The sequence below is a fragment of the Epinephelus lanceolatus genome, chromosome 23 (genome assembly GCF_041903045.1).
Source record: "Epinephelus lanceolatus isolate andai-2023 chromosome 23, ASM4190304v1, whole genome shotgun sequence".
Classification (NCBI taxonomy): Eukaryota; Metazoa; Chordata; class Actinopteri; order Perciformes; family Serranidae; genus Epinephelus; species Epinephelus lanceolatus.
This window is the reverse complement of record NC_135756.1, coordinates 21,977,168-22,004,455: the sequence shown is the minus strand read 5'-3', so window position 1 is coordinate 22,004,455 and position 27,288 is coordinate 21,977,168. Positions and strand designations below refer to the sequence as shown.

At 42.4% G+C, this 27,288-nt stretch overlaps 1 protein-coding gene across 13 annotated transcripts in view; it reads right to left on the bottom strand.

Moving 5' to 3' along the window:
* Positions 1-398: 398 nt before the first annotated feature.
* sox5 (SRY-box transcription factor 5) overlaps positions 399-27,288 on the bottom strand; it is a 300,708-nt gene continuing 273,818 nt past the window's right edge. For 5 of the 13 annotated variants that reach the window (XM_033614344.2, XM_033614340.2, XM_033614342.2 and 2 more), the window contains 7 exons: positions 20,539-20,703; positions 14,515-14,710; positions 8,282-8,457; positions 4,746-4,848; positions 3,843-4,016; positions 2,551-2,767; positions 399-1,093 (listed from right to left, as the gene is read on the bottom strand). In XM_033614344.2, the coding sequence (XP_033470235.1) occupies positions 796-1,093; positions 2,551-2,767; positions 3,843-4,016; positions 4,746-4,848; positions 8,282-8,457; positions 14,515-14,710; positions 20,539-20,703 (1,329 nt within the window). In that variant the 3' untranslated portion in view covers positions 399-795. The remainder of the gene's footprint in view (positions 1,094-2,550; positions 2,768-3,842; positions 4,017-4,745; positions 4,849-8,281; positions 8,458-14,514; positions 14,711-20,538; positions 20,704-27,288) is intronic. The other 8 variants (XM_033614341.2, XM_033614348.2, XM_078165382.1 and 5 more) reach the window with 3 other exon arrangements.

The following is a 27,288-nucleotide window of genomic DNA, read 5'->3' as shown; positions in this document are numbered from 1 at the left end:
ACAAAAACACAGAGAAAAAAGATGGGGGAACCGCTGACAGCACACTGCGAGGTTGAAGAAAAGATATGTTTTTGTTAAAAATAAACATGTCTGATGTCTTTTAGGTGCTTTACAACAAAAGGGGGAAAAAAGAAATGTCTCTTTTTTCTATTATTATTCAAACTTGTAGCACAAAAACAACAAATCACATTCACAAGCCACTTATTGGCACCGTGTACCTGAGTGAGAATATTATAGAACCAAAGAACAAAAAAAAGCTGTTTTTTTGTTTTTTTTTTAAAAGTGTCTCTTGATAATAAACAGGTCCGCCATCTTAAAGTGTCATCTGTTAGCCTTGGACAGGTCCACTGATCCGTCTTTCATTTTTAAAACGTCTCTTTTTTCTCTAGAAACGGGTCTTTTTGAGTGTGATTTTTATTTCTCCTCACTCGTGGCATTACACTCAAAGTCTTGCAGTAGTACTTGAATATTCCTCAGCAAGCGTCGGAGGCTGGCTTGGTCGTCTCTTCCTCCCAGACTCCAGTTTGTGTAACAGTCAGTGTGAGTGACAGGTCCTGTGCTTCAGTTGATTGATCAGATGCTGGTATCAGGACTCCAGTGGGAGGGGCTCGGCTCTGTTAGAAGAGTCCATGTTAGTCGGGAGGGGGAGGAGAGGGAGGGAGACGGGGGTGGTGAGATTGGGGACTCAAGGTGATTGGCAAAAAGAGAAAGTTTTCTTCCTGATTGGTGGGTTTTGGGATTGTGTGGGATTAACCAGCTGTGATTGGCTTATAATTAGGGCGGCTGTCGCGCGTCCTATTGGGTGATATGGTTCTCATTGTCGCTGGTGTAATCTGCCTCTTCGTCCTCGTAGTCAAAGTCGTCGTACACGTCGCCGTTGCTGTCGTCCAGCCGTAGCTCCTCCTCCTTGATTCGTGGCTCGTCCCCCTTCAGGCCGGCCATGTGGGGGTTCTGGTGGTGGTTGGCGTTGGGTTCTGGGCTGCTGGACATGCTCGAGTGCTCTGAGGGCATCTGGGGTGAGGGCATCCCCGCCATGGAGAGGGCGCCTGGGTAAACCACGCCTGCGGAGGACAACGGCAACTGGCCCTGCTGCCTGTAACACACACAGAGGAAGCATTTCAGTACATGAGAGGCAGCGTACGAGCAGCCAGGGTAGCCATTTCTCTGTTTCCAGTCTTTGTGCTAAGCTAAGCTAACTAGCTGCCGCCTGTGGCTTCATATTCACTGTACAAACATAAGAATGATACTCTCATTTAACTCTTGGCATGTCAGACTAATTTGTTTGTCCATTTATTGTGAACAGTTCAACCAAAGAGTTTTCTTCCTTGAATGTTTTTTAGTGGTCTGAAGAGAGGTGACATGCTGATATTATTCACAAAAAACAAAGATTTGAGGAAAGTCCGAAAAATTTATGTTGCAAAATTCCTAACCCAAAATCCTCCCAGGATGTAAACCACTGTCTTGAAGCCTAAATAATCTAGCCAGGTTTATTAAAGGAATACTTCACCTGAAAAATTACCATTTCTGTATCAATTAATCACTGTGTTACACTGAATTTGTGAAGTAAACTTTAATTTTCTTGCATGCCTCCACTGTGAATGGAGAATCCAAACAAAGGCAAACATTCCTCATGAACTGAAGTAAATGGGGGCTGATTTTAACAGCAGCAAAACTATATCAAAACTGTTTACAAACTGTTTACACAACTCAAGCAGGATAATCCAAGTCTCATTTATCTAGTCGTATGCTCAAACACAGGAATTTTCACTCAAGCATTAAAATTTAAAACATGTGAGTACATTTAAAGTCTGCTCAAGTGGAGCTCAGGCACACTCAGGTGGTGCTACTCGTAGGTGGAATTGTTTAATATTGTAAAGTTTTAGCAAAAATTCATGTGTTTGGGAAGTACTGAGCATACGACTGGATAAATGGGACTTGGATTATATTGCATGATTTCAGTGAGAGTTTGTAAATGAGGTTTTGATATAGTTTTGCTGTTGTTAAACATGGTCTAATGACTTAAATTCATCAAATTTTTTCTCAGTTTTTGGATTCTTCCCTCACCATGGAGCCATGCAAGCAAAAACAAGGATTTTTTTCACAAATTAACAAATCTTGTAATTGATATACAAATGGCCATTTTGCAAGTGGAATATTCTTCTAAGAAAAAAGGAAATGACAGCATCAACTACATTGTGAGAAGATTTAATTAAAAAAAAACCTTTAACCTGAAGTGTAAAGCAAAAATAAAGTAAAACAAACAACGAAAAGAAAAGAGTTAACAATAAGAGACTTACTAGAAAAACAGACATTAAAATTAGAAAGGTTATTTCAAATCTTGTGGCTGGTGTTGTTTCACTGAACATTTACAGCAACAATATTAAAGCAAATATACGTTCATGCTCATTGAGTACTGTTTTTTGTAAATTCAAATGATTTTAAAATCAGGTAAAAAAATAAAACCTACTCTATCTGCTTATCAGACGATAAACACTGAACACTAAATTCTACTGAGGTATAGAAACTATTTCCTCTCTCCAGTTCTCTTACCCCACACTGAAGTACTGTCTCATTTCCTGTCTGCGGGACCTCATGATGGCCTTGTACTCGCCTATGCGCAGCTTCTTGCCGTCCACCAGGCAGGTGCGTTTGGGCCGCGGCTTGTACTTGTAGTCCGGGTATTTTTCCAGATGCTGCTTGCTGAGGCGAGCCTGCTCCTCGTAGTAGGGCTGCTTCTCCAGGTTGGTCATGGCTTTCCAGCGTGAGCCTGGACAGAGTGACGATAATGATCAGTGTCAGTTATGTACTGTATCTCTTTGGATAATAAATACAAAAGTAGAAAAACACGGATAAAATTGTTGCAGTGTGACAGATGACAGCAAAGAAGTTCAAATAAAAATAATCATGATCATTATTTAGAAGCAAAATGATAAAAATCAGCTCGAAGAATTCATTTAAATTGAGTGTGTACGTCGGCTTTAAGATCAATTACAGTGTGTGTGAGGAACAAATGTCTGCGCAGCACGCGTGACCCGACATCACATGTGCATACCGACACATTAACACGCTCGCACATCCACAAAGACGCACACATAATGGCAGAAGTTTCGCCCACAAAGAAAAAGGCGAGAGAGAGAAAAAAGGCTCATAAGGCGAGCCGTGAGGACGACAGGTACTTATTCAAACTAATGAGGACTTCATTTAACCTGCTGTCATCTCTCAGTTCAGTTTCTGCTCATAGATTTGTAGTATCAGTCTCCTGCCTCTGTGTGTGTGTGTGTGTGTGTGTGTGTGTGTAATCTTGAGCATGTCTTCCCCTGTGTGTTTCATATCTGGTCTGAATTTGCACTTGACTACTGTATGTTTAATGGGTAAAAGCTGTCAGCACTTGGCTGTTCTCGCTCTCTGTCTTTCTCCCTCTCTGTTCTGCGATCTGTTAGCAATCGAGAGAGAGGGAGAGACAGACAGAGGGGGGGGGGGGGGGCTTATTAAAACCAGATTTCCCTGTGTTATAAAACGCTTAGGAGCTCTTTAAAATGTCAGGGCCGATCCCGGCGGTCCGGGGGAAATGTCAGGCGGCCTCGCGCTGCTTGTTTAATGCATAATGAATTATATCATCATTTGTCGGAGCCGTGCTCTCCCCAGCCGTTCATTAACAGCCGCTTACACAATGCCACCGCTTGTAATGAAATCACTGTGCGTGTTTGAGAAAGTGGGGAAATAGAATCCGCGGTACGTGCATCTTCCCGTTCGCTTGGGTTGCGGGTGGCGGTGGTTTGGGTGACGAGGGGTGGAGGCAGAGGCGCCTGTCAGTCAGAGCAGAGTGTGAGTGAGGGTCTTACCGAGGATCTTGCTGATGTTGGAGTTGTGCATGTCGGGGAAGGCCTGGAGGATCTTTCTCCTCTCGTCCTTGGCCCAAACCATGAAGGCGTTCATTGGCCGCTTGATGTGTGGCTCGGCGCTGCCACGACCCCGAGCCTCCCGAAATATTCTGGAGTCTGACACACTGGGGGAGCCTGAAGGGGAGGAGAAGAAGATTAATGTGAGGAGAGGCAGACAAAAGTCACACTAAATATGACTATAGACATAAAGTAGGTGGTTTACAGAAAATTCCCAGTACAGAAAAAACAATTACCCCCAAATTTAGTGTTTTTTAAACTTTTTTTTTTTAATTGAAACTGAAGAGATTACATATTAAATAATGGGCTGAGCATTTTTTGTTGCTTCTTCAGCTAAAGAAACCATATAAAATCTCAAAAAATGTACAAAGCTGAAATAGTACCAAGCCCATGACAACCTGTTTTCTAAGACAGCAACATAAAATATATTATTTTATAACCTCCTAACAGTACATTATATTAAAATTATAATATTATATCAAAATTTAACTCCTAAAACTACGAAGTATCACATTTTCAAGCCTTTTTAAATTAAAAAAGTCCCACACTTTAATGACTGCAAGCATGTGTGTGTGTCCAAGGGTGTAAGCTGACATCAGGAGGACACATATGAAACACAGGATTTAAAGAACTTTTGAGCGTCAAATACTTTATTTCCTGCATTCTGGTAAATGTTTCTGCATCGATTTATGGTATCAGTGTCTTTAATTAAGTCAAAATAAAAGACTTCCATGTTTTTATTTGTAGGGACAAATGCACATGCTGTAAATTATTGAGTGGAGCGAGTCCCCTGTGTCCCCTCAAAAATCTACACCTGTGTGTGTGTCCCTGTGTGTGTGTCCCTACCGTCAGAGTCTCCGCTCATGGTGAAGTCCAGCATAGCGTGGCTGAACTTGTCCTCCGCCTGCTGCTTCAACTGTTGACTCAGACTCTCCAAGGCAGCCTTGTCCTAAACGACATAAACAGTTCACAGTTGCAGTCGATCAGCCGGAGTGAGTCATTGAGTGTGAATATATGAATGGGTGAAACCACGGACCTGTAGTTAACTTATAACTAATTTGAAAAGGATTTTATTACAGTTTAATCTCTGATATTATTTATTACAATAGTTGTATAATTCTTTTAAGTCACAATTCGCCATTTTAGATAACCACAGAAATCAAATTAGATACTCTTTAGCCTCAAGCCAGTCGATCCAAAAGAAAATCAGTTTATAAGTTTCAAATCAAAGAAGTAATCTCCGTCATTTTCCCCTCTGATCTGAAATAAATCATTTAATAATAATTATTTTTATCAGTGAATCCAAACACAGAGAACACAGACGAACACCAGCAGCGATTTCAGCAGATACAAAGTTTGTGTTTTGGTTCGTCTGGATGTAAATTTGTGGAAATGTTAATGTCAACAGCAAATTGTTAGAGTGCTGTACGCCTGCATGCTTGAACACACATCTGTGTGTATGTTTGCATGTGCAAGAATGTTGATTACATTTAGTCCTATTTGGATGTTTACCGCGTTGTGTGTATACTGTATATTATATGTGTGTGCCTGTGTGTGTGTGTGTGTGTGTAACGACTCCTGGCAGCCACCTGCGAGAGTGGAGTGCAGCGGCTTGCCTCTCTCTCGCAGAGGCCCCCGAGGGTCGACGCATTAGAGAGAGAGAGAGCGGGAGAGTGCAGCGCGGACGAGAGCGAGGCCACGCCGCACGGCCCCCTGGGTATTTATTACAACCAATAAAAGGCTGATTTACTGAGCATTTACATGCTTAATGCAAGCAGCCGGCACACTCTACGCTGGAACCTCACTGTCGACGAACACACACACACTCGCACGTACACGCACACACACACACACACACACCGCAGTGCACCAGCGCCAGCATTTTACAGTTTAATTATACGATTAGGAGCGCTACCCAAAACACTGTCGTCTTCTAAAACAACCTTCCAAAAAGTGTCCCTCTCCATTTACATGTGACCCTGGCGAGCTGGATGGCTGGATGGGAGGAGGGCAGAATGATAATGAAATGCATTTTCTCTGTTTTTAGTCCAGCAGAGTTTAATTGTTAGAGATAATTTCCCCCCCAGATTAGAATAAATACCGCTAAAAAGACAGAGGTGGGGAGAGGGAGAATGCGAGGCAGAGGCGTGCTGCGGAAATGCGCTCTATTTGTTTATTTGCGAGCCATTTAAGGAGTATTTTATTTTGAATTTGTTATGTTTTAATAAACGAACAATAATCTGCCAGTGGGGTTGAATTGAGTTAGTCATTTTGTATGTAAATCAGAAATATTTTAAGAATTTCTCTCATTTCACATAAATGATCAGCATCATTCAAACCTTTTTTGGGGGGGGGGGGGGCATAAATGTGTCTCACTTTGATTTTAATATGTGGTTACAAAGGTTTTTTTGTCCCTGTGTGTGAGACAGAGACAGAGATGAGCAGGGAGACGGAGTGGATGACAGCCTAGTCTGACATTAAGCCCCAGTACAGTACATGAGAAAAGTGGATTGAATGGCTGACACTGGAGCCAAGACACAAAGTAGCGACAAAACTAATCCTCTGAGTGTGTCAGAGATGACACCGTTGTACGCTGAGAGCTCGCCGGCTTCACACTCGTGCAGCACAAAGCCAAAGGGCCGAGGGAACGGGAGTCAGCGTGGAGCGCGTGGCCTCGGAAGCTGAGGAAGAGTCGCGTTTCTATCAGAAAATGATCTAAAATTTAAAGAATTTACATTAAAAAAAGACTATCATTTAACACATTTTCTCTAAATCTTAGTTTTACATGCAAAAAAATCTGGTAGAAATATATCACAGAATAAGGCTAATAAAATTGATAATTTCCACTGTTATAACTGAGAGGAATAATGTCAGGAAAACCTCTATTTCATCTCATTTCACTGAATTCTTACAAGATAACAAACAGCAGCTAAACAAGAAATGACAAGAATTATATAATAAAATTAAGCCTGGTATTTAATTATCCCCTGCAGTGGAGTAAAACAGCTAAATACCTCCATCTAATGCACTGAATGTGTGGAACAAGCTGTAAAACGCTCCTGAAAAACAGCTACATCTCCCGATGTTCCCCCTCTCCCCAGCCCTCTCCCTGGCGTGAATCTAATTGGCTATTAGACTGAATCCTTTCTACAGTATCTACATTATATTACGATCTACACTCTGTCTAAATGTGCACAAAAAAACCTGAGCTAATACATAAATCAGTGTGGGCTTGACTGTTTGAAACACATTAGATGAGAGAGTCGGGGAAAAAAAAAGGAAGAAAGAGAAAGAGACAGATAGAGCTGTTGAATGTCAGCGGTGCAGATGCTTCAAGCACACTGTTGCTCTGTGAGTGTGTACGTGTGTGTATGTGTGTGTGCATGCGCGTGCACCAGCTGACTCCCAATGTGTTTAACAAATAACCACAATTTAGCCACGCTGCCGAGGAGCCGGCGCCGTCACTTCACATTACCGTCTCCCCAACGCTCTGCTCTGCCACACACATACGCACAAACACACACACACACACACACACACACACACACACACAAAGTAGCCCTGCAGTGCGCCTCACAGACACACTCATTACCTCTGAGACGCCTCTGGTTTTACCTTATCTGGCCCTGTTTAGCTTCAACACATTTCAGCGTGCGCATTGTACACCGATTTACCTCCTACATGGTGCAGTAGGGATGGCATATGGCAAGACAAATTATTACACACTGACAATGAGACGGTACAGCCTGTGATGACTTTTTTTCCTTCATCTTTGGGTGAATTTATGAATTTAAACCTTCCGTATGGTTGTATTTTTTTCTCCTTGAGATAATCTACACACTCTGCTTTAGTTTTTGAAGCTACTGATGTGTGGGAGTCATTTGTTATAATAATTATAAGATGCAAAAAAGAAATGTGTCAATAAAGACTGTATTTCAGCGTTGATTTTCATCCCAAAGAGCAAATTAAAATATAAATAAAGATTAAAACAAGAGGTCCTTTTGATGCTATAATGGAGCTCCAGCTATGATGTGTAATATATCAATACAATAATACCGTATCATAAAGTGACAGCTGACCTTTTGAACTTCTGTTGTTATGAACTGAGATTGAACTCATAAAGCCTTGCAACCATAAATCTCATGAAAATAAAATACCACGGCTGCTTGTGGCGAATAAGCGGCGCTTTACGTTCTAGGTTTTAATGGGATGAAAACACATTTTTCTGTTAACCTCAAGAAATTGAAGACTATCTGAAAACCTTGATTTTTGTAGCTCCTTTAATGCTTCGGGGTGAGCTGTCACACTTTGTTGCCTGTTGCTAAGGTTACAACACAATACGGCACCGTGCGTTGTTACACAGGGATTTAAAGCGGTTTTACCTTGTCGGAGCGTCCATTGTTGAGGCTGAGGCTGCTGACGGCGGCGACCTTGGCGTCCAGGACCTGCTGCTCTCTCTTCAGCTGCTCCTTCATCTGCCGGGCCTCTGCGAAGGCCTTGGTCACCGCCTCGTGGTCGTTCAGGTAGGCCGTTGAGGAAAGCGACGACAACAAGTCTGCTGAGACACAGATGGGGACACAGAGAGGGGACGGATGCTTAATTAATTCATCTACTGTATTTGTACTTTAAGTGTATTTTTTTATTTTTTTTTTAAAGATTATTTTTTGGGCTTTTTGCCTTTAATTGACAGGACAGTGTGAAATGGGGAGAGAGAGAGAGTGGGGGGATTACATGCAGCAAGGCGTTGCAAGCCGGAATCGAACCTGTGACCGCTGCAGCGAAGCATCGCCTCTGTACATGGGGCGCCGGCACTATCTACTATGCTACCGACGCTCCACTTTAAGTGGATTTAAAAATAATGAGAGAATACCAGAGAGAAGAGCAATATGTGTGTGTGTGTGTGTGTGTGTGTTTGTTAAGATGACAGGGGGTTTTCATCCAGAATAAATTTTCCCCTGAACCATAAGGTAAAGACATTAACATACACTTGATGAGGGGCGTTTGCTGGGGCATCCGTGTGTGTGCGTGTCTCGCTGTCTTTCTTTTTTTGTATCTCCCTCCCTCTTTCTCACACACTCACACACTGACCACTTGACAGTCGAGCTGGGCATGTGAGTCAGAGTGTGCCCCTAGCTAGCCTTGCTACAAGCTTCCCACTGCCTCCTCCACCTGCCCTCAGCCGTAAACACACACACATGGACAGACAAAAAAACACATACAAACATAGGCATTCACTCACAACTTCTATCCCTGGATATCTCCTTTAAATCCCATTAAAACACCCACCTTGCAACACACACACACACACACACACACACACACACACACATCTCTTTTCATCTGAACCCTCACAGTTCTACTTTGCAGAGAGGCGACCACATGACTCTTATTACAGCTAAAAAGTCCTGCTAATTTCCCCAGTAGAGAACATCTGTCCCACCACCTAACAAAGATCAGATCTCACCGCTCCTCCTCGCCGCCTATTATTTGTATTATTTCTGCAGCTTAGTCGCTGATGAGGCATCCGCTCTGACTGTGTGTTTGTGAGGCTGTGTGTGCTGCTATCGCCTCTCTCTATCAGTCGGGTTAGCTCTTAACAAAGAGCCGCGGCTGGCTTATGGGGTCTTTATCAGCGCTAATCCACACCACTAATGCCATCTCAGGCCAGATTACCAGCTTCAGATTGGTAATGACAGAGCCGTGAACTCTTTCAGAAGTCATAACCGGAAAATCTGGATGCGAGCAGGGCCAAAAAAGGGGGTGGGTGTCGAGAGAGAGAGAGAAGGGGGAAGAGGACAGGAGAGAGGGCGATGGAATCGGGTGGCAGTCAATTTTAATCTGGAGTCAAAAGAGAGGGAGAGAGGGTGGGGGGGGGGGACAGACAGATATTCTTGCGCTCATGAATGTGTGTGTGAGTCTCGCTTAAACTGACAGCGATGCCAACCATCCAGACGAGTGAATGTGACCCAGATAGAACAGGAGGGGTGGGGGGGTTTCTCTCACTACACACTCGCAAGTTTCATCTCTCCCTGAGCACCAAATCTCTACAGACAGGCCCAATACCTTTATGACCACAAAGAAACTCCGGCAGGGAGGTCAGAGGGAACTACAGTGTTTCATGACAGACAAATGTATGATCGTGGTAGAAGTTACAGGCGCTGACAGCCCTTCAGTTTGGTTTGGGATGGGTAGATGGATGGACAGACGGATGGCTGAAGTAACAGAGAAAGAGGAACATGCCTTTGGGTTGGTAGGTGTCAAAAAAGAAAGAGAGGTGAACTGTGAGGGAAGTCGCAAAGACAGACAAACTGGAATCTGGACGCATATGGGGACATAGTGGAAGGTGAAGCTACTGAAAATGAACTCAGTTGAATCATCTTTCTACCTGCAGATATGACCCAGATATTCTAAAGCTATAGCTTAACACCAATTAGATCTTATGCTGCTTTGCACTTATCTATATGCTTTTCATTGATATTAAGGTCTAAAAAAAGTATCACCACTTGTTCCAGACATACGTATTTAATATATATATATATATTTTTTTATGTGAAAATTACCCTGTAAACTAGATGTCGAAGTAGTTGGTCAAGGTTGAGGTAATTCTAAATACTTAATATAATTTCAAGTAGTTTAATCTACAAAAATGGATCATATTTTATAAAGCGACCTCATATTTCGTATGTAAAATCTAAATCTGTAAAGTAACAAGTGACTAAAACTGTCCCATAAATGTGGTTAATTAATATTTCCGCCTAAGATGTAGTTAAGCATAAGTACAAACAAGAATAAAATGGAAATACTTGGAAAAAGTACCTTAAAATTGTACTTAAGTACAGCACTAGAGTGAATGTGCTTGCCAGTAGTTACGTTCTACCGCTGCCAAGAATATCAAACTTGTTATTTCAAAGTGTCAATTTTAAGTTTTTACCTTTTTCTTTAACATAAAACAACTGCCAACATTTTTTTTTTAAAAAAGTGTCAGTTTCCACTACATCCACCCTTTCAGGTGGTTTCATGTATAAAAAAATGCATCTTCTTTTAAAGTAACCACATATTTTGTATGTAAAATCTGAATCTGTAAAGTAACAAGTGACTAAAGCTGTCAGTTAAGTGTGGCAAAGTTAATATTTCCCTCTGAAATGTAGTTGAGCAGAAGTATAAACTAGAGTAAAATGGAGAAACTCAAGTAAAGTGCCTTCCAATTGCACTAAAGTACAGCACTAGAGTAAATGTGCTTGCCAGTAGTTACGTTCTACCACTGCCAAGAATGTAAAACTTGTTATTTCTCAGTGCTTATTCTAATTTTTTAGTTCTTTTCTTTAACATAAAACACAAACGTCAGTGTTTAAAAAAAGGTGTAAATTTCTTCTCCATCCACACATTTAGGTGGTTTTATCTTCAAAAATCAATCACTTTTTAGAAAATAAGCATATATTTTTTTATGTAAAATCTAAATCTGTAAAGTAACAATTGACAAAAGCTGTCACATAAATGTGGTAAAGTACAGAATACAATATTTCCCTGTCCAATTCATAAGCAGAAGTATAAACAAGAGTAAAATGGAGATACTCAGGTAGAGTACCTTAAAACTGTAGTAATGTACAGCAGTGAATGTGCTTACCAGTAGTTACGTTCTACCACTGCCAAAAAATATAAAACCTGTAATTTCATCGTGTCAATGTTTTTACATTTTTCTTTTATATAAAACACAACTGTTTAAAAAAACGTGTCAGTTTCCACTACACACACTGTCAGGTGGTTTAATCTATAAAAATGGATCATATTTTTTACAGTAACCATATATTTTGTATGTAAACTCTAAATCTGTAAAATACCTAAAGCTGTCAGATAAATGTGGTGAAGTAAATATTTTCCACTCAAATGTAGTTGAGTGAAAGTATAAACTACAGAAAAAGAGTAAAGTACATTACAATTGCACTGAAGTACAGCACTATAGTAAATGAGCTTACCAGTAGTTACATTCTACCACTGCCAATCATTTAAACCTTTCATTTCAAAGTGACACTTTTTAGTTTTCACCCTTCTCTTTAACATAAAACTGTGAGCGTTAAAAAATGCATTCGTTTCCACTACATCCGCTGCATGTGTGTCTGTTCCTGTCTGAATTTAAATAACCTGAACACACATTCATATTACCAGCCGCCCACACATCCCCACAAACACACACACACACACACACACACACGCTCACTCCCACATCAAAACGACTGCCTCTAGACTCTTTTCCAATTTGTCTGCCCCGTCTATCCCCTCTGAACTTGTAACAGGAATCCTAATACGACTATGAACCGCAATAACGAACATGCTGGTGACCGGCTAAACTCACTGGCAACAGATGGGACCACAACATAACCGGGATCTGCGATACAAAACACGCTGGTCTCCACGCACAAATAATTCAGCGGGGATCACACACAAACTTTAAACACTGTAATCCATTTTTCTGAACAAAAAACATCTGGGACCGCAAATCCACTAATCTGATATTAAATCCCCGATTTGTTGAAAAACAGTGAGATTAGCCAAGAAGTCAGAAAAAAAGACTAACTGCCTATTGCATAGGAGGAGGAGGTGGGATTGTGTTTGAGTGTGTGTGTGTGAGCCTTTGTGTGCGTTGGAGTGTGTGTGTGAGTGTGTGTGCTGTCATTGTGTCATTAATGCTGGGTGTTTGCACTGTCCTGGCTCATGTAAGAGGCTTGTCTAATCTCATTGGTGATACCTCCTGTCTGTCATGCGCTCCTCTCTTTATTATTCCCCCGCTTCATCGCTCAGGGAAAAAAAAAGAAAAAAAGTGCTAATCCTCATCTCTCTCTCTCTCTCTCTCTCTCTCTCTCTCTCCTTCCCTCCTTCCCCTCACTGCTATGTCTCTCTGTCTCTTTCAGTCACTAATAAACACATAACAATGAAGCAGCCCCGAGGCAAATAGCGACTCGGAAGAAAAACACAAACACACTAATTATAGCCTGTTACATATGTGTAATATTTGAACTATCAGTGTTGCGTGAAAAATGGATTAAGAGTACAAAATAGTGATTCATTTATGTCATATTTCATGTATGTGTGCATATGGTTGGGTATGATTATGGTACTGGCTCTGCAACAATGGCAGCACTAGAGAAAAATGCTGTTCTTGTACTCTGTTTGCCTTAAAGATACACATTGTTATGATCAAAACAATTTGATTATTCTTATATATACAACTGTATACTGCAGGAGCACTTACACAGTATGCATACAGCATAATAAGTATGCACATATTTTTGTTTGGACATGTTGTGTATGAGTATGTGTGCCTTCAGAGGAAAATTAGGGTTTAATACAACTTTGATCTCAGAGTTGGCCATCATTCACATAAGCAACAACAATAATGCTGTATTCACCAAATTATTTGCTGAGATCAGGGAAAAATGCAACATCACCTCAAAATAAATGAACACTGTGGTAATGAGCAGTAAAATTAACGCTTTTTAAAGCCCACACAGCTACGTTGATGTACTTCTGTCATTTTTTCTCATTGATGTGGCCAAGTAGTAAGTTGGCTTTGTAGAAAGATGATGTCGCCATTCTTAGTTCTGTCTGAAATTCTGTCCCTCTCCACCTAGGAGAAACAGCCATTAATATGCACATTGTCAGACCTATTTGAATTTTGAATTGCTAAATAAATAGAAGATGAGTAATGATTCAGATGTCTCAAAGTAGGCTGGCATTTTTTTGGGAATCCAGTGGGTCACAGGATTTCTGTGGGATTCCCCCGGGGTGGGAGGCAATTTCACTATTCATCACGTGACTGGGACAGGACAGGAAAAGAAGTCAACTGGAGTGGGCAGGACCAGAATCATAATAGAAATATTGAGCCAGCTATGTGAAGTTTGTCACCTGTTATTGGTTCATTCCCAATCAGGAAATATATGCCTTTAAGTAAGCGCGCACGCCATGTTATATTAAGCACGTGAAGTAAAATGGATCATTTGTAAGGTTAATATTGGCATTGAGTTAACGGACTGAGTGCTAGTTATTTGTCACAGAATCGGAATAAGGTTTACGACCAACTAGGTTTTCACTCATAAGGAATTTGCCTTGGTGTTTAGTGTGGACAACAAACATATCAATAGCAAATAAAACTGAAGGCAAGGTACTGCGATGGTCAAGAGCATTATAATAGAATAGACAAATCAAAATAAAAAATATGAAAAATATACTATGAAAATACAACCTAACAAAAGAAACAAAAAATGTTACGAGCTATTTTAGCATTATGCCACACCATTTAGATTATTGAATTTGCTTAGTTTTGTTAAATAAATTAGAATAATGCAGTTCTAATATGATCCAGTGCTAGTTTTAGAATCATTAGGAAACTTAAAACTAAACATGGGAGCGAGATGGGATGGGAGTCATTCTTCTGGGATATGGGATGGCATAAGAATATTTTGTTTACTGCCATGGGATTGGGACAGGACAGCAATTAACCTGAGTACGATGTTATGCACCTGATGGTTAAAACTACAAAAAGACCAAAGTTGAAACAACCTCAGATTATTGTTTAACTTCTCCTGTGCTGTGTGTGTGATGGATTCTTAAGCCAACTTACCTATTGAGCTGACTCTGGTTGGTGGTCCTCCGATGCTGGAGGGGGCGACGCTGTGCTTCATGGAGCCGGCAGGGCCCAGCTTGGCGCCAGCAGCAGCAGCAGGGACCTGTGGGGAAGTTGGGGGGGAGTTGGGTGACTTGCTCTCGGATGCCTTAGGCTTGGCCGACAGGTTCAGTGGCTGTGCACCCTCACTGTCCTGCAAAAACCAAAACAGCACAGTTTCGCCTGCTGTGACCACCGTAGGAATTTGGAAGCGGGAGGCAGGGGGGAAGCCCCTCCCCTTTCCTCACCGAGACAACTCCTCGCAATTGAGGCTTCAACACGTACTAATGAATCGGGAGCCCATGCACAGCAGTGGGACAGATGACAAGGTGCATGCCACTGCCTGTATCCAAACAGCTCATCAAAAGCACAAAAATAAAAGAGAAAAACAGACAATATTGATATATTCTGGTGCAAACCACTGACATTCACATGCAAAATAACTGACGTCCTATCACAACGAAGTTGAGACGTTTCATGCACATGCATGTGCATACTCCACATGCGGGCTGCGGTAAACATGCACGGTAATGCTGCTCCTCGGCATGCTTCAAACAAGGCCAATGGTAAGAGCAACAATCACACACACCTTCAAATCATTCTTCAAACTACAGTGGACGCTTGTCTGTCTTTCACAAAGGAGAAAACCTCACTGAGACTGTCTTTACAGCTGCGAGAGTCTGAAGACACGGTGACGTCTCAATGTATCAAACAGTGAACAGAACAGAGGGCTGTCTGCCACTTCAATGTGCACTTGCTCCATTAGAAACAAGGGACCGTCATGGCTGTGAACATGGCAGTGTGTGGAGGGAACAGCAAAGCAGCACTCTGCATCAAAGACACACTCACACACACACACAGCCCCAGCAACCAATCAATAACTTTATAAGTAGCTGTTCTTAAGGTCCATGTTGTTGATACCAACAGTATCCATATATTAAAGTATCATGATGCCAAACAGGACTTCATATCTCTATATCATTAAATTCAGTCATCCATCTAAATCAAAGGATGTCTGCACACGGCAATAACCTCCATACAAGTAACAGCCCTCTAAATGAATCGGCATGTGGACCACCGCACGATGCCGGGGGCTGTTATCACGTTAATTGTCATGGCAACACCACCCCTGCCGATGACCTAATCCAATCAAGGGGAAGCCTCAGAGGGTCACATGACAGGAAGGAAGGAATTAGATCGCTGAGGGGCCAGATGTACACAGACCACTCTGTGTAATTAAAACTCCACAATTAAAAGGCAGACACAACATGGGGCAAGGGACGGCTTAATGGGCCTGCCAGAAAAGATGCACAGCAATGGTGTCTGTGGGGTTCAGGCATACAGTTTGTTTGTGTTATTACAGTAATATATTAGTGGCTCCTAAGTGTGCATTTTGTAAAAACTGAATTATGGGAACTTTTAGCATAACAGGTGTGGTCCTATTGTAGCTACGTTTAAACCAGAGAACAGAACAGAGACAATTTTTTCTTTATTTTCTGGTCATTAGTCTAATTGCTGCTTAGGCGGAGTAGAATCCAGCATACAGTGGGATCCAAAAAGGGAGCAAGTACTGTATGTGTGTGTGTGTGTGTGTGTGTGTGTGTGTGTGTGTGTGTGTGGTATACCCACTCATTAAGGCCGACTTTCCCTGATTCCCACTCCTTGAGTCGTACTAAGCCTTATGAGCCCCTCACAACTCAATTAAGCCCTTCCAATTAAGCCCCTCCACGAGTACATGCCTATGCGTGTGTGCGATCACCACTTTGTGTGTGTGTGCGTGCGTGATGAGGCCTAACCGGATTGTCCTTCATTAGGGGGGTCTTTCTAAATAGACCGAGGACCCCCAAAGATGCCTTCAGTGAGACAATGGGCCGGAGAAGAAGAGGAGAGAAAGGAGGAGAGAAAAACTGAGCGGGATCTTCTCAATCCTGACCCATATTATGGTGGGCTTTGGCTGGGAACACGTTTGAATATTTATTACAAATAGATAATGCCTCCGCCTCTTGTACAGTGGATAGGGGGGGAGTTTCCTCTCCGCGCCAAGCCAAATCCTATGGTGGGAAGGTGGCCAACCTGCATTATGCCAGTGTGGAGGAATTAGTTTAGACAGTGGAGCTGAGAGGCTTGGACCGACTTGTTTATGTGTGTGTGTCTGTGCGAGACATTGTTCAACAAGCTCTAAATCTCATGACAGTGTGTGTGTGCGTGTGTGTGTGCGTGCGTGTGAGGCCTCTAAAGCCTCTGAAAGCCTTGGAATCTTGAATTAATACAATTGCTTTTGTGTCTCTCTTGGCTGATGAAACAGTCTCCAGCTTTGAGACCGAAAACATGCAGAGTGACAACGAGAGCCAGAGGGACAGAGAGGAAGCAGGAGGGGAGAGATAGTGTGTGTGTGTGTGTGTGTGTGTGTGTGTGTGTGTGTGTGGGCTGTATTTCACTTCTGTGGATGCCGACATGTGAAAGCGACATCAGGGTTCTGCATCTTATCACTGGAGCTGATGGTTCAATTAAAAGGACAAGTGTGTGTGCCACTACCGTTTATCCTGGGCAGGTTTCAGTGTGTGTCTGTGTGTGTGTGTGCATTACGATGTCCATGTCAAGACCTTTACATGCTCCTCTCTCCCTTCATCTCCCTTGTCTTTCCTTCTCTCTCTGTGTCCTCCTCTCTTCCATTTCCTTCCAGCTATAAGTGACTGTTTGGATATTAATTATATTGTCATATCTAATTCCCTCAGACAGAAAGTGACACAGAAGAGGCAGATATGACACTGTTTTATACACTTCAGTATGTGGCGCTGATTTAAACACTAACTCCTCAAGTACTTTATTTTTTTTTTTACTAATTTGTTCTTTGGGAAGTAGGCACGCAGACGTGACTTTACCTTGACAGGCTAGACTGATTGTTTTATTTTCCCTAATGAGGTCAGGCTTGTTGGCTTTTGTAGATTCTCTCATTTTGTAAGACTGAAATTACTTGAGTACAAGTAGTAATATTACTAGGACTGTACCCAATGGAGTCAGAATTGGCAGTTCAATATGAATATGACTATTCGCTCCTTCTTTTCCATAAAGACTTTGACAGTTTGGATGGGGTTGAACAGGACGTTTAGGGTGACAGTAACTTTCATGTGATATAGTCAACAATCTACCTATGCTTACAATGTGTCAATGTGACACTAGATATCAAACAAAGCCCGACACTGTATCATATTTAGTATCTGTGAGCTGTAAACTCACCACTTCTAAACAGAAGGCAGAAAAAAATGTGATTTCAGAGCCTTGACTTCAGGCAGCTGCCTCCATGTCCGCAGCTCCATGTGCCGAAGAGCAGTGTGAAAGTGAAGAGTGCTCACTCTGCGGTAAATCCAGGGGACCGGAATGTCCTAAGAAGTACACTGCTCACTAACTGGTAAAAAAACTAACCCAGAACAACAATGAAAACGACTTCTTGAGTTGAAGCAATCTCCGTCAAGTGTAAAGTAGTAGTATATAGCAACATAAAAATGGAAATTCTGAAGAAAAGTACATCATAATTGTTTTTAAGTGCAGTACTTGAGTAAATGTACTTAGTTACTTTTGAACGCTGCGTGTGTATGTGCTGCATGTCAGCGAATGGGCTACATATGGTGCATAATTTGAATTGCACTATTGTATGTGTCTGTATGCATGCCTGCCTACATCTTAAGGTCCACTCTTGCATATAAGAGAGCTGCATGTATGCTGCAGTGATTTGTGCATGGGTATGTGTGTGTATGAAGGGGCTGGTTGGCATGGTGTCTTCTTCAACACCTGTGTGTGTGTCTGTGTTTGTGCATGGGGGTGTGTGTCCGTGTCTCACCCGAGGGTAAAGCACTTAAGCGGTGTGCGCCTGAGTCCAAACAGCTGTGAGCAGAGGCAGGCAGCGTGTCTCTAAATGACTAGAGACCTGAGATAGAGCCCACAGGGGGAGCACACCTCTGAAATATACATGTCACTCACACAGAGACAGAGAGAGGGAAAGGAGAGAGTATTAAGAAGAATGAGTGAGGTGCTGCAGTGGTCAGCCTGAATGAGAGAAATCCAGTAAGAAAAAGGAAACTGAGAGATAGAAGCAGAAAGAAAGAAATAAGAAGAAAGAAAGAAAAGTATGTAGAAAATGGCACGAAGCACGTATCTAAAGTTTGTCTCTCGATGCTCACAAACAGTGCCAGTGCACGGGGGAGGAACACCAAAACAGCACTGCAGTCAATTGGCCAGTTTGGCTCCATGGGGCCTGTCGGGTGCCATGTGGGTCCACTCCCCAGTCTGCCACTCCTGCTGGACTTAGGAGGCCATTACGGCTCCCCACTCCCCCTCCACCACAGGCCGCAGCACTTGCCTGTCAGCCCAACTCCATATATATGGTAATAAGACGAGTGTGTCGGTGGGGCAGGATGTGTGTGTGTGTGTGTGTGTGTGTGTGTGTGTGTGCGCGTGCGTTTGTGTGTGTGATGGAGGTGTAGGGAGGGGTTGATGGACAAGGAGGCAGGGGTGCGAGCTCCGGGGTCAACCGTAAGCTTTAATCTGTGCCATGAGCTAGTCCTGAATGTGAGACTGTGTGTGTGTGTGTGTTTGTGGACGGGCATGGGTCAAGAACAAAGTGCACAAAAAAAAGGGTGATGAAGAAAAATGTAGAAGTTGCAAGTAGCAGGGAAAAGATGTGGAAGTGGAAATAATGAAAGGAAAAGTGGAGGGGAGGGGAGGGGAGGAAATGAGAGGATATAGAAGGAAATGAGAGGGAAGGAAAGGAAAGAGAACTTGGGAAACTTTGATTTATGTGATGTTGTGGTGTTACTCTTTGGGATTTTTACGGTGTTGTCCTACTCTAAGTCTGATCCCGTGTGTGTGTCAATGTCTGTGTTGATTTGTGACTGACCACGATATTTGTCGGGGGTCCTGAGGGTGGACAGAGGATGGCAGGGGGTATCAGGGTTCTGTGTGTGTGTATGGGTGGGTGGGGGAGGTGGTCAGGGTCCCAACGGCTGACCAGATATTCATAGAATTCCACTTGGATGGACACAAGGCTTCCCCTCGCCCCTATTGCGCAGCCAGCCGAGAAAACGACACAAACACCAATACATCCTCAAATCCACCGCAACCGTGTACCAGCTGGAGTTTTGTGATAAAGTTGTGCTGTTTGATTTGCAGAGGTGACTGTGAGTTTTGTCAAGGGACCAACTTGTACCAAGGTGCGCATCAGTATGAGGAGCTGACCGTTGCTCGGGACACTTGTTTGATTGAAAAATAAAATAAAATAAAATAAAAAAAGATTCGGGATGCAACCTTCAAACAAGCTTGGACACATATTTTCAGCTCATGCACTGCAGTGAAACACAATCTCGCCCAGGCGGACATTCACTCTCTCAGTCTCTGCTGTAACACTAGAAAGGCCAAAGTGTAAACAGTTTAACTGCAAAAGTCATTTCTGGCTATAATTGAGTCCAAAGAAATCATATTTCTTTTGAAAAAGTGAAAGAATTTGCTGGCGCACAGAGAATATTTTAATTTTCTTTCAATAAAAGTCCACTTGTTTGAGCAATTTTTTAAGAAATGAGTGTCTCTTTATCTTTAAGTGTGAAAGAATCAGTCAGTGGGCGAGAATAAAGAAAGAAATATGAAACTTCCTTTTAGAAAATAGTTTTTAAAAGTTGGTTTGCATAGAAAACAGGTTCTGGTTTGAGTTTAATTTATTTACGAAGGGACGGTGCAAATTAATAAATACTTATTTTTAAGGAAATAAGACTTTCAAGACTCAATTACTAATGAAATGACTTGATAAGATGATGTTCTTTTGCAGTTTAATGGCTAATCTGAATTTGTCTGAATCAAAATCATATTATTTTCTATGTTCTTTTTTCTATCCACAAAAAGTGGTTATCATTGTCCCACTGTGCCAACTCTCACATGTCCAAATACTCTGGCGTTTCTAGCACTGAACGCACCCCACACTCACTGAGGTCTTACCTTGGTCTTGTTTGGTAGCGGGGAGCTGCGGCCCTTGTCGCTCTGTGAGTGTGTGTTGGTGGGTGGGGAGTGTGTGCCCAGGTTGGCTTGTGGTGGCAGACTGCCTCCGTGCTGCTTGGCCCCCGGGGAAACCTGCATGGCCGCCAGCTGAGCTGCGTACAACTGCTGCAAGGTCAGAGAGACAGGTAGAGAGACAGACAGGGAGACAGACAAGGAGGGGGGGGGGGGGGAGAAGAAAAGAAGAAGAAGAGGGAAGGAGGGGGGAAAAAAGGAGAAGAAAGGGGGCGACATGAATAAATGAATACTCAAGAGCGCACAAACAAAAAAGAAGACGCCGGCTAAAAAGCTCTGGAAGAAGAGGCCATTAGTGGCCCGGCCTCTGTTTGTGTGACAGAGAGGGACATCTTCACTGTCAACCCCCTCCCTCACCCCATGGGAGAAGCGCTAACAGCCTCTCTGACAGGCCCAGAGATGGCCATGTCCCCTCCAGGTGCATCGTGGGAGAAAGGGAAAACATTCCCGGCTATCGAGGTCACGCCGGAGAGCCTGGCTCTCGCTCAAGGTGAAAAAAAAGTGATGATGGAGAAGGAAAAGAGAGAGAGAGAGAGAGAGAGAGAGAGAGATTTGTGGAGCTACATGCCAGATGGGACATGCCAGAAGTGTCTTCTGCCCCTGCGATGTTTTTAGTGTACTGACAATAAGACGCACACAGGAACGCTATAAAATAGTTTCAAATAAAGACGAATTGATTCAATAACTGCTGTGGGAAACAAAAAAAAAAAATCAGGTTTCCCTTATTCTTATTTATGTATTTAATTAATTTCCAATTAAATAAAAGCATTATGGCTTGAGCTGCTATGGTGTGAACATACTCGGGAATATTTATGCAATACCATTGTATCACACAAAACAGTCTCTGGCCGGTATTTCCACAGCAACAGACACAGCATTATATTCACAATTTGGAAGGAGCTTCAATGTTCATAAACACTTCTTTCTGTCTCTCTATCTTCCTCCTCAAAAATCATCCTGCAAGAGCTCAATTACTTTCATGTCGGCTAATACAAATCTCCAAGACGATGTTTTGTTTTCTCAGAATTGTTATTCCCGCTTCTGAAGAGCAACAGAATGGTTGTTTAGCGAGAAGTAACTGATGTGTTGTTTTTCTTTTTTCTTTTTTTTGAATAGTTATAATTGTTATCATTTATTTCTGGTGGAAGATTTTTCTGGAAGAGGACCATCCTTTTTTTTTTTTTTTTTTTAGTTTAACTTCCGTCCTTCTGTTGGTGCTTGGCTGCCGGCCACCGGCGTCAAACAAAGGCTGGTTTATGCAAATGGACAAGGAAGAGATGCTGTCACTGTCTCTCTCTCTGTGTCTGTTTGTACCTCTCTCTATCTCTCTTGACAGCCACATTAGCTCCTACTCTCCTCTGCTATCTTAAATAAAGACATTTATCTCTTTTTATACAAACAAGAAAAAAAAAAGAGAGACATTCAAAACTGGCAGCACACACGCTGCACACAAAGAAGTACTTTTTGGAAGAAACTCATATTTGAATTTGAAATAATCTCCGCCTGACTGTCACTCACATGTGGCAACAACAATATTCACTGTCCAAAGCTGCAACAGAGAGAAAGCGTTACAGCAGCATGTTTGCAGCTACAATTCTTTGGCTTTTCTGCTGCTTTTATTTAATTTACAAACTTTTATTTCACTCTTAGATAAGATACCTGCCATTCCAAAAAGACTGTATTCTGAATTTAAGTCTAGATAGGATGCTAGGTGACGTCAACCCTGAGAAACACTTTCCCAGACTCAGTGCTTTACATTAAAGACTGGGGTTATGGCCATCCATATGTGTGTCTCTCAGCCGTCTTGCACCTTAAAGATTTGTCATAAGTGCTGTAATCTTCTCAAACGATAGATTTAAAAAGGACTGAACATTTATCTCCACTAAATATCAGACATTGGTGGTGACGTTTTTGAAAGCCAACCCATGCCCACAGTGTCAGCATCTGTCGCTGTTGTGGACACCGAGGGGAACACTGATAATTGAGGTACATCCAGTCGACAGGGTGTGCCGCTGCTGCTGCTGATGTGGAACTCAGCGGGAGATCGGTCATGCTCTGGCGAGCTACGCAGGCACGGCACAGAGGACCAGCTCGCTGAGATCAGATCAGCCTCCGCTCGCTCATTTCTCTTCAATTAGCTGCACCGTGGCTCCTGGAAGAGAGAGTAAGGAGGGGTGGGGGTGGAGGGGGGGGTGCAGCCGAGCATGAACACCCCTCACCCTCCCCTCACTCCCCCTCCCTACCAGCCAAACCCCCTAGCAAGTGGACCACAGGCGGTGTGTGTGTGTGTGTGTGTATGTGAGCATGTGTGTGTGTGTGTGTGTCCTGCCATATTCGGACCAGTGGTTCAAAGGCCTCTTTATTTGCGGAGTGAATTGAGTTCCATTACAAGGCCAGCTCCCGTCACTCAAAGCCCCGCTCAATGGGCCGGCGAGCAATGACACACACACTTATGCAAAAATACACACACACCACACTCACATACACTCACACACACACAGTACAGAGGGCAGAAGCACTGTGGAGCATGCCCAGAGCGTCGCCACAACGACATGCATGTCAACAAACAGGAAGTGACAGCGCAAAGCCCCCTGGGGTGACTGGAGGAGGGAACACACACACACGGGCGCAGACGCACACTCACACACGGAGCAACACAATGAGTGAGGGGTGAGGGAATGCAATCGTAGTTGCAGGATGAGACTAAAGAATTTGAAATGTCACTCACTGGCTGGGCATACCGCTGAGCTGAGCCGTGTGTGTCCCTGTGAGAGTGTGTGTGTGTGTTCAGACCTGCTCCTCACTCTTTCTGCTTCTAATCCCCTAATGTGAGACCAACACATATGCATATTTTTGTGTGTGTGCACGTGAGCATGTCTAGTGGTCAGCGTGTGCTTGTCACATGACACCCCACTGTGTGTGTTTCTATGTGTGTGTGTGTGTGTGTGTGTGTGTGTGTGTGTGTGTGTGTGTGTGTGAGCATGTGCGGCCTGAGCTCTATTGACAAGAGGTGAAAAGGTGATGTGTGACTATTGGTGTTCCTCTGAGTGAAGACATGGGGTGATTGCTTGGTATTAGTGTTATTGACACTGAGTGTGTATGCGCTCACAAACACACACTGGGCTGTGCCCATTCTCTCAGTCGTACTGTTTCTCCTGTCATTTTAGCAGGGGGGATCTGTGTGTGTGTGTGTGTGTGTGTGTGTGTATGTGAGTCTTGGTCAATAATCTGCAGCTTTAGTCAGATTACCAGCCCGCCTGGTCTTTGTTGTCAGAGTTAGCGGCGCTTCAGAGCAGTCTGAGCTCTATTGTTTACACGGACACTGAGGACTATTGTATGGATCTAAATGGATTCTCCTCTGTCTGTCTGTCTGTCTGATTTCCTGTCCGTCTAATCACGTTTTTTTCGAGTTGCAGTGTGTTTTGATGCTGAAAGACAAAAAACAGACGGAATAAGTGTGGACTGATAGTGAGTAGGGATGCCGATTATTGGCTGTAAATAGGTACTGGCCGATATCCGCCTCGTTGACTGCCATCGGCACATACGATGACGTTCACCAGTGGCAGTGGCCAATGTTTTTCCATCGTGCCACATCAGGTTAGCGCCGGCTAGAGCTTGAAACTAATAGCATCCTGTGGTCCCAGGGACAACAGAAGATGTGTTTGGGATGAACAAAGCTCTTCCCTAGGACATCATCAAGACGAAAGGATGCAGTAAAATCTATCTATCTATCTATCTATCTATCTATCTATCTAACATTAGCTGTTAGCAGTTATCAGCTAGTGGGCGAGCTAACTGCTGATGGAGGTTGCATTGAGCTGCATTTTGATGTGTTCAAGCTCTCTTTGGTAAAAACAAGTATTAGATTAAGTGACATTATAATGTTCTCATGGTGTGTTCAAAAACAGTCATGTAAAATGTAGTTTTTGGCGAGAAACTCCAATGAATACAGCTGCTTGAAGGAGATATTTGTTGATGTTTTCACAGCAATATAGCAAAGTTATTAGAGAAGGAATTCTGATGTATTATATACAGTGAAAAAGCTTTTGAAGCAGTCATTTAAAAGAAAATGCTTTTATGTGAAAGGTTATTTTAAAGGTTGTTCCACACATTTGTATTGTAACCTGTGCTTAATCAAAGATGTGTAATGACGGACTAAACGACTTTAAAACAGTTAACTTCACAAACCATCTTACGTTTTCTTTTTCGATTGTGTCTCTTCTGAGCCCCATTTGAGTAACTGAAAATGTATCTGTGACAGAGCTACGCAACATCAAAAATCACAACAACCAGCAGAGAAAGATGAATACAGTGGCATGGAGTACATACAATGATTACAATGCCTTCCTTATACCTTTATGGCACAGACTTAAGGACTAACACAACAAAAAAACATATAAGTTTTTTTTTTTTTCAAACAACAAACATCTCAAGTATTTGAGGTATTTTTTTCTTTGTGCTAGCTATAGACAGCTTTAAAGAACAAAGAGTAAGTTAGTTTTCGCTAAGCGCTTCATGCTAAATGTTTGGCTTTGGAATTTCATCACAATTTCAAGACCAAATACAAAAACTGACAGCCAGTGAAGTAAAAAACACACTTTTACACCAATACTATATCATGGAGGATTATATAGACTCATACATTGACATTTCCTTTACTCATTAAGTGTTTGGAGGTGGTGAGGCAGATTTTGCCTAACTATAGTCACCTATCTCTGTTGCCTATTGATTTCACATTGATCCCACGCTGCTATCACAAAATGACATTTCCTTGCAACTCCGAGAAGCCTTTAAGACAGAGGAGAAGATACCGACACTGAAGCAATTCTCACATCTTAGAAAATGCTTTGCCACGCTTTTTCTCTCCTCCAGATAAGGTTTTGTGGAGAAACGAGTTGCTCGATTGATTTCTCATTTACCTTCTGTCATCCGTCCCTGTCTCTTTTTTCCCTCTCCCTCCCTCTAACCGCCTGTCCGTTGTTCGTCCCTCCATGTCTCCGGTGTACAGTGCGGTAATCCAGGACAATATGTTCCAACATCTGCCTCTCCATATGATGCCTGACCCATGCCATTGACCCTCTTTATGCCACACAACACACACACACATTTAATCTCTAACACACATCCACACTTTTCTCTTCCATTTACCTCCACCTCCCCCATCTCTCTCTGTTTATCATTTAACTGATCATCCTTCTAAATACCTCTCTGGTACCTCTGCCTTTTCACCTTCATCGCCGAGCTCTTGCCTGGATAAGTGCATTTTTCTTTTTATTTTTCAGCTCTCTGTCTGTCCTTCTCAGTCCATTTGTGGATGATATCAATGATATCAAGGGTCAATAGGGAGCCAGATTAACATGCTCTAATGCACAATGTCACACTCATCCCCCAGATTAAGATGCTAAATGCCAACCTTGTACACTCCAAAGCCTCCATTGCCTTGAAAACCGTCTGTGAAGGATTCTGTGTTAAGCTCCCATTGACTGTAAGAGCTACTCTGTTGAATTCTATGGAGGATGTTTTACACATAGAAAGAGCTTTAAATCATTGAGAGATTAATACATTTTTCCAAGAACTGCACTTAACTCCAAGCCATGCCGTTGAGAGTTTTACTCAAAATCTCTTTTCTTTCTATGTATACCGTTTTCACAGTGTAATCAGGGCAGAAGCCAAAGTTACTCATTGATTTCCTCTTTTATGTCTGTATAGTTCACAAATAAAGAGACATTTCCAAATTTATCACAACAAGTGGGACTGAGATGTGGATTCTGTAAAATGGTTTGGCGTAATATCAGGACCCCCATTAAGTTAAACTTTCAGTTCATAAATGTGAGTGTTTTTTCATGGAATATACACCTATTGTATCAGCTTATAAATTAAATGTTGTAGATTTTGTCCATATTCAATTTGTGCAAGTCTAGATCTTAAAGGGGCACTCCACCAATTTTACACTGGAGCTGCTCCACGGACAATGAACTAAAGCCTGATTTTGTGGACCCACAAGATGTTTTCTCTTTTATACCCAATTGAGCTTTGGTCCAATTTCGTGTTCTCAGTTGTGAAACAGAAAATGTACTCATATACTCAGAATTTTCCCCTTGGTGCTCTCCATGTCATCTTTAACATCCTGCCCAATGCATTGTCCATGGAGCAGTTCCAGACTTTATATCCTTTGACATCACCAATTTGAGTTTAAGCACTCTAGTGATTTGGGAGAGAGTTGTTCATGTTTACTGATATGTTTGGACTGTCTTAGCCCATACAAATATATGTGAATTAGAAAAATGGGCATCATTCCCCTTTCAGTTAGGATATTTCAGGCTCTGTCGCTTCAGTTTTGGTCATTCCTTTAAAAAAAAAAAAAAAAAAAAAATCAATCTCTTGAAAGGTCCCCAACAACACATGTGGTACTAAATTGCTGTATTGCCCCTTTAATCCTGTTTAGTGATGTATGAATCAAAATTTAGGGGCAAAGTACAAAATAAATTACCAGTCATGTTGCTCAGAGAAAGACCATTACATGACCTCTGGTTAAAGAAATTATTGAAATTTAAACTGCTGCTTAGTAGCCATTTGTGGCCATGGCAAGGTGCCAGATGCAGCTTTAATGTTGTACTGTCAGGGATCCCAAATTTCAGAACTTTTTCATGACTTTTCAAGGACCTGTTATAAAATTTC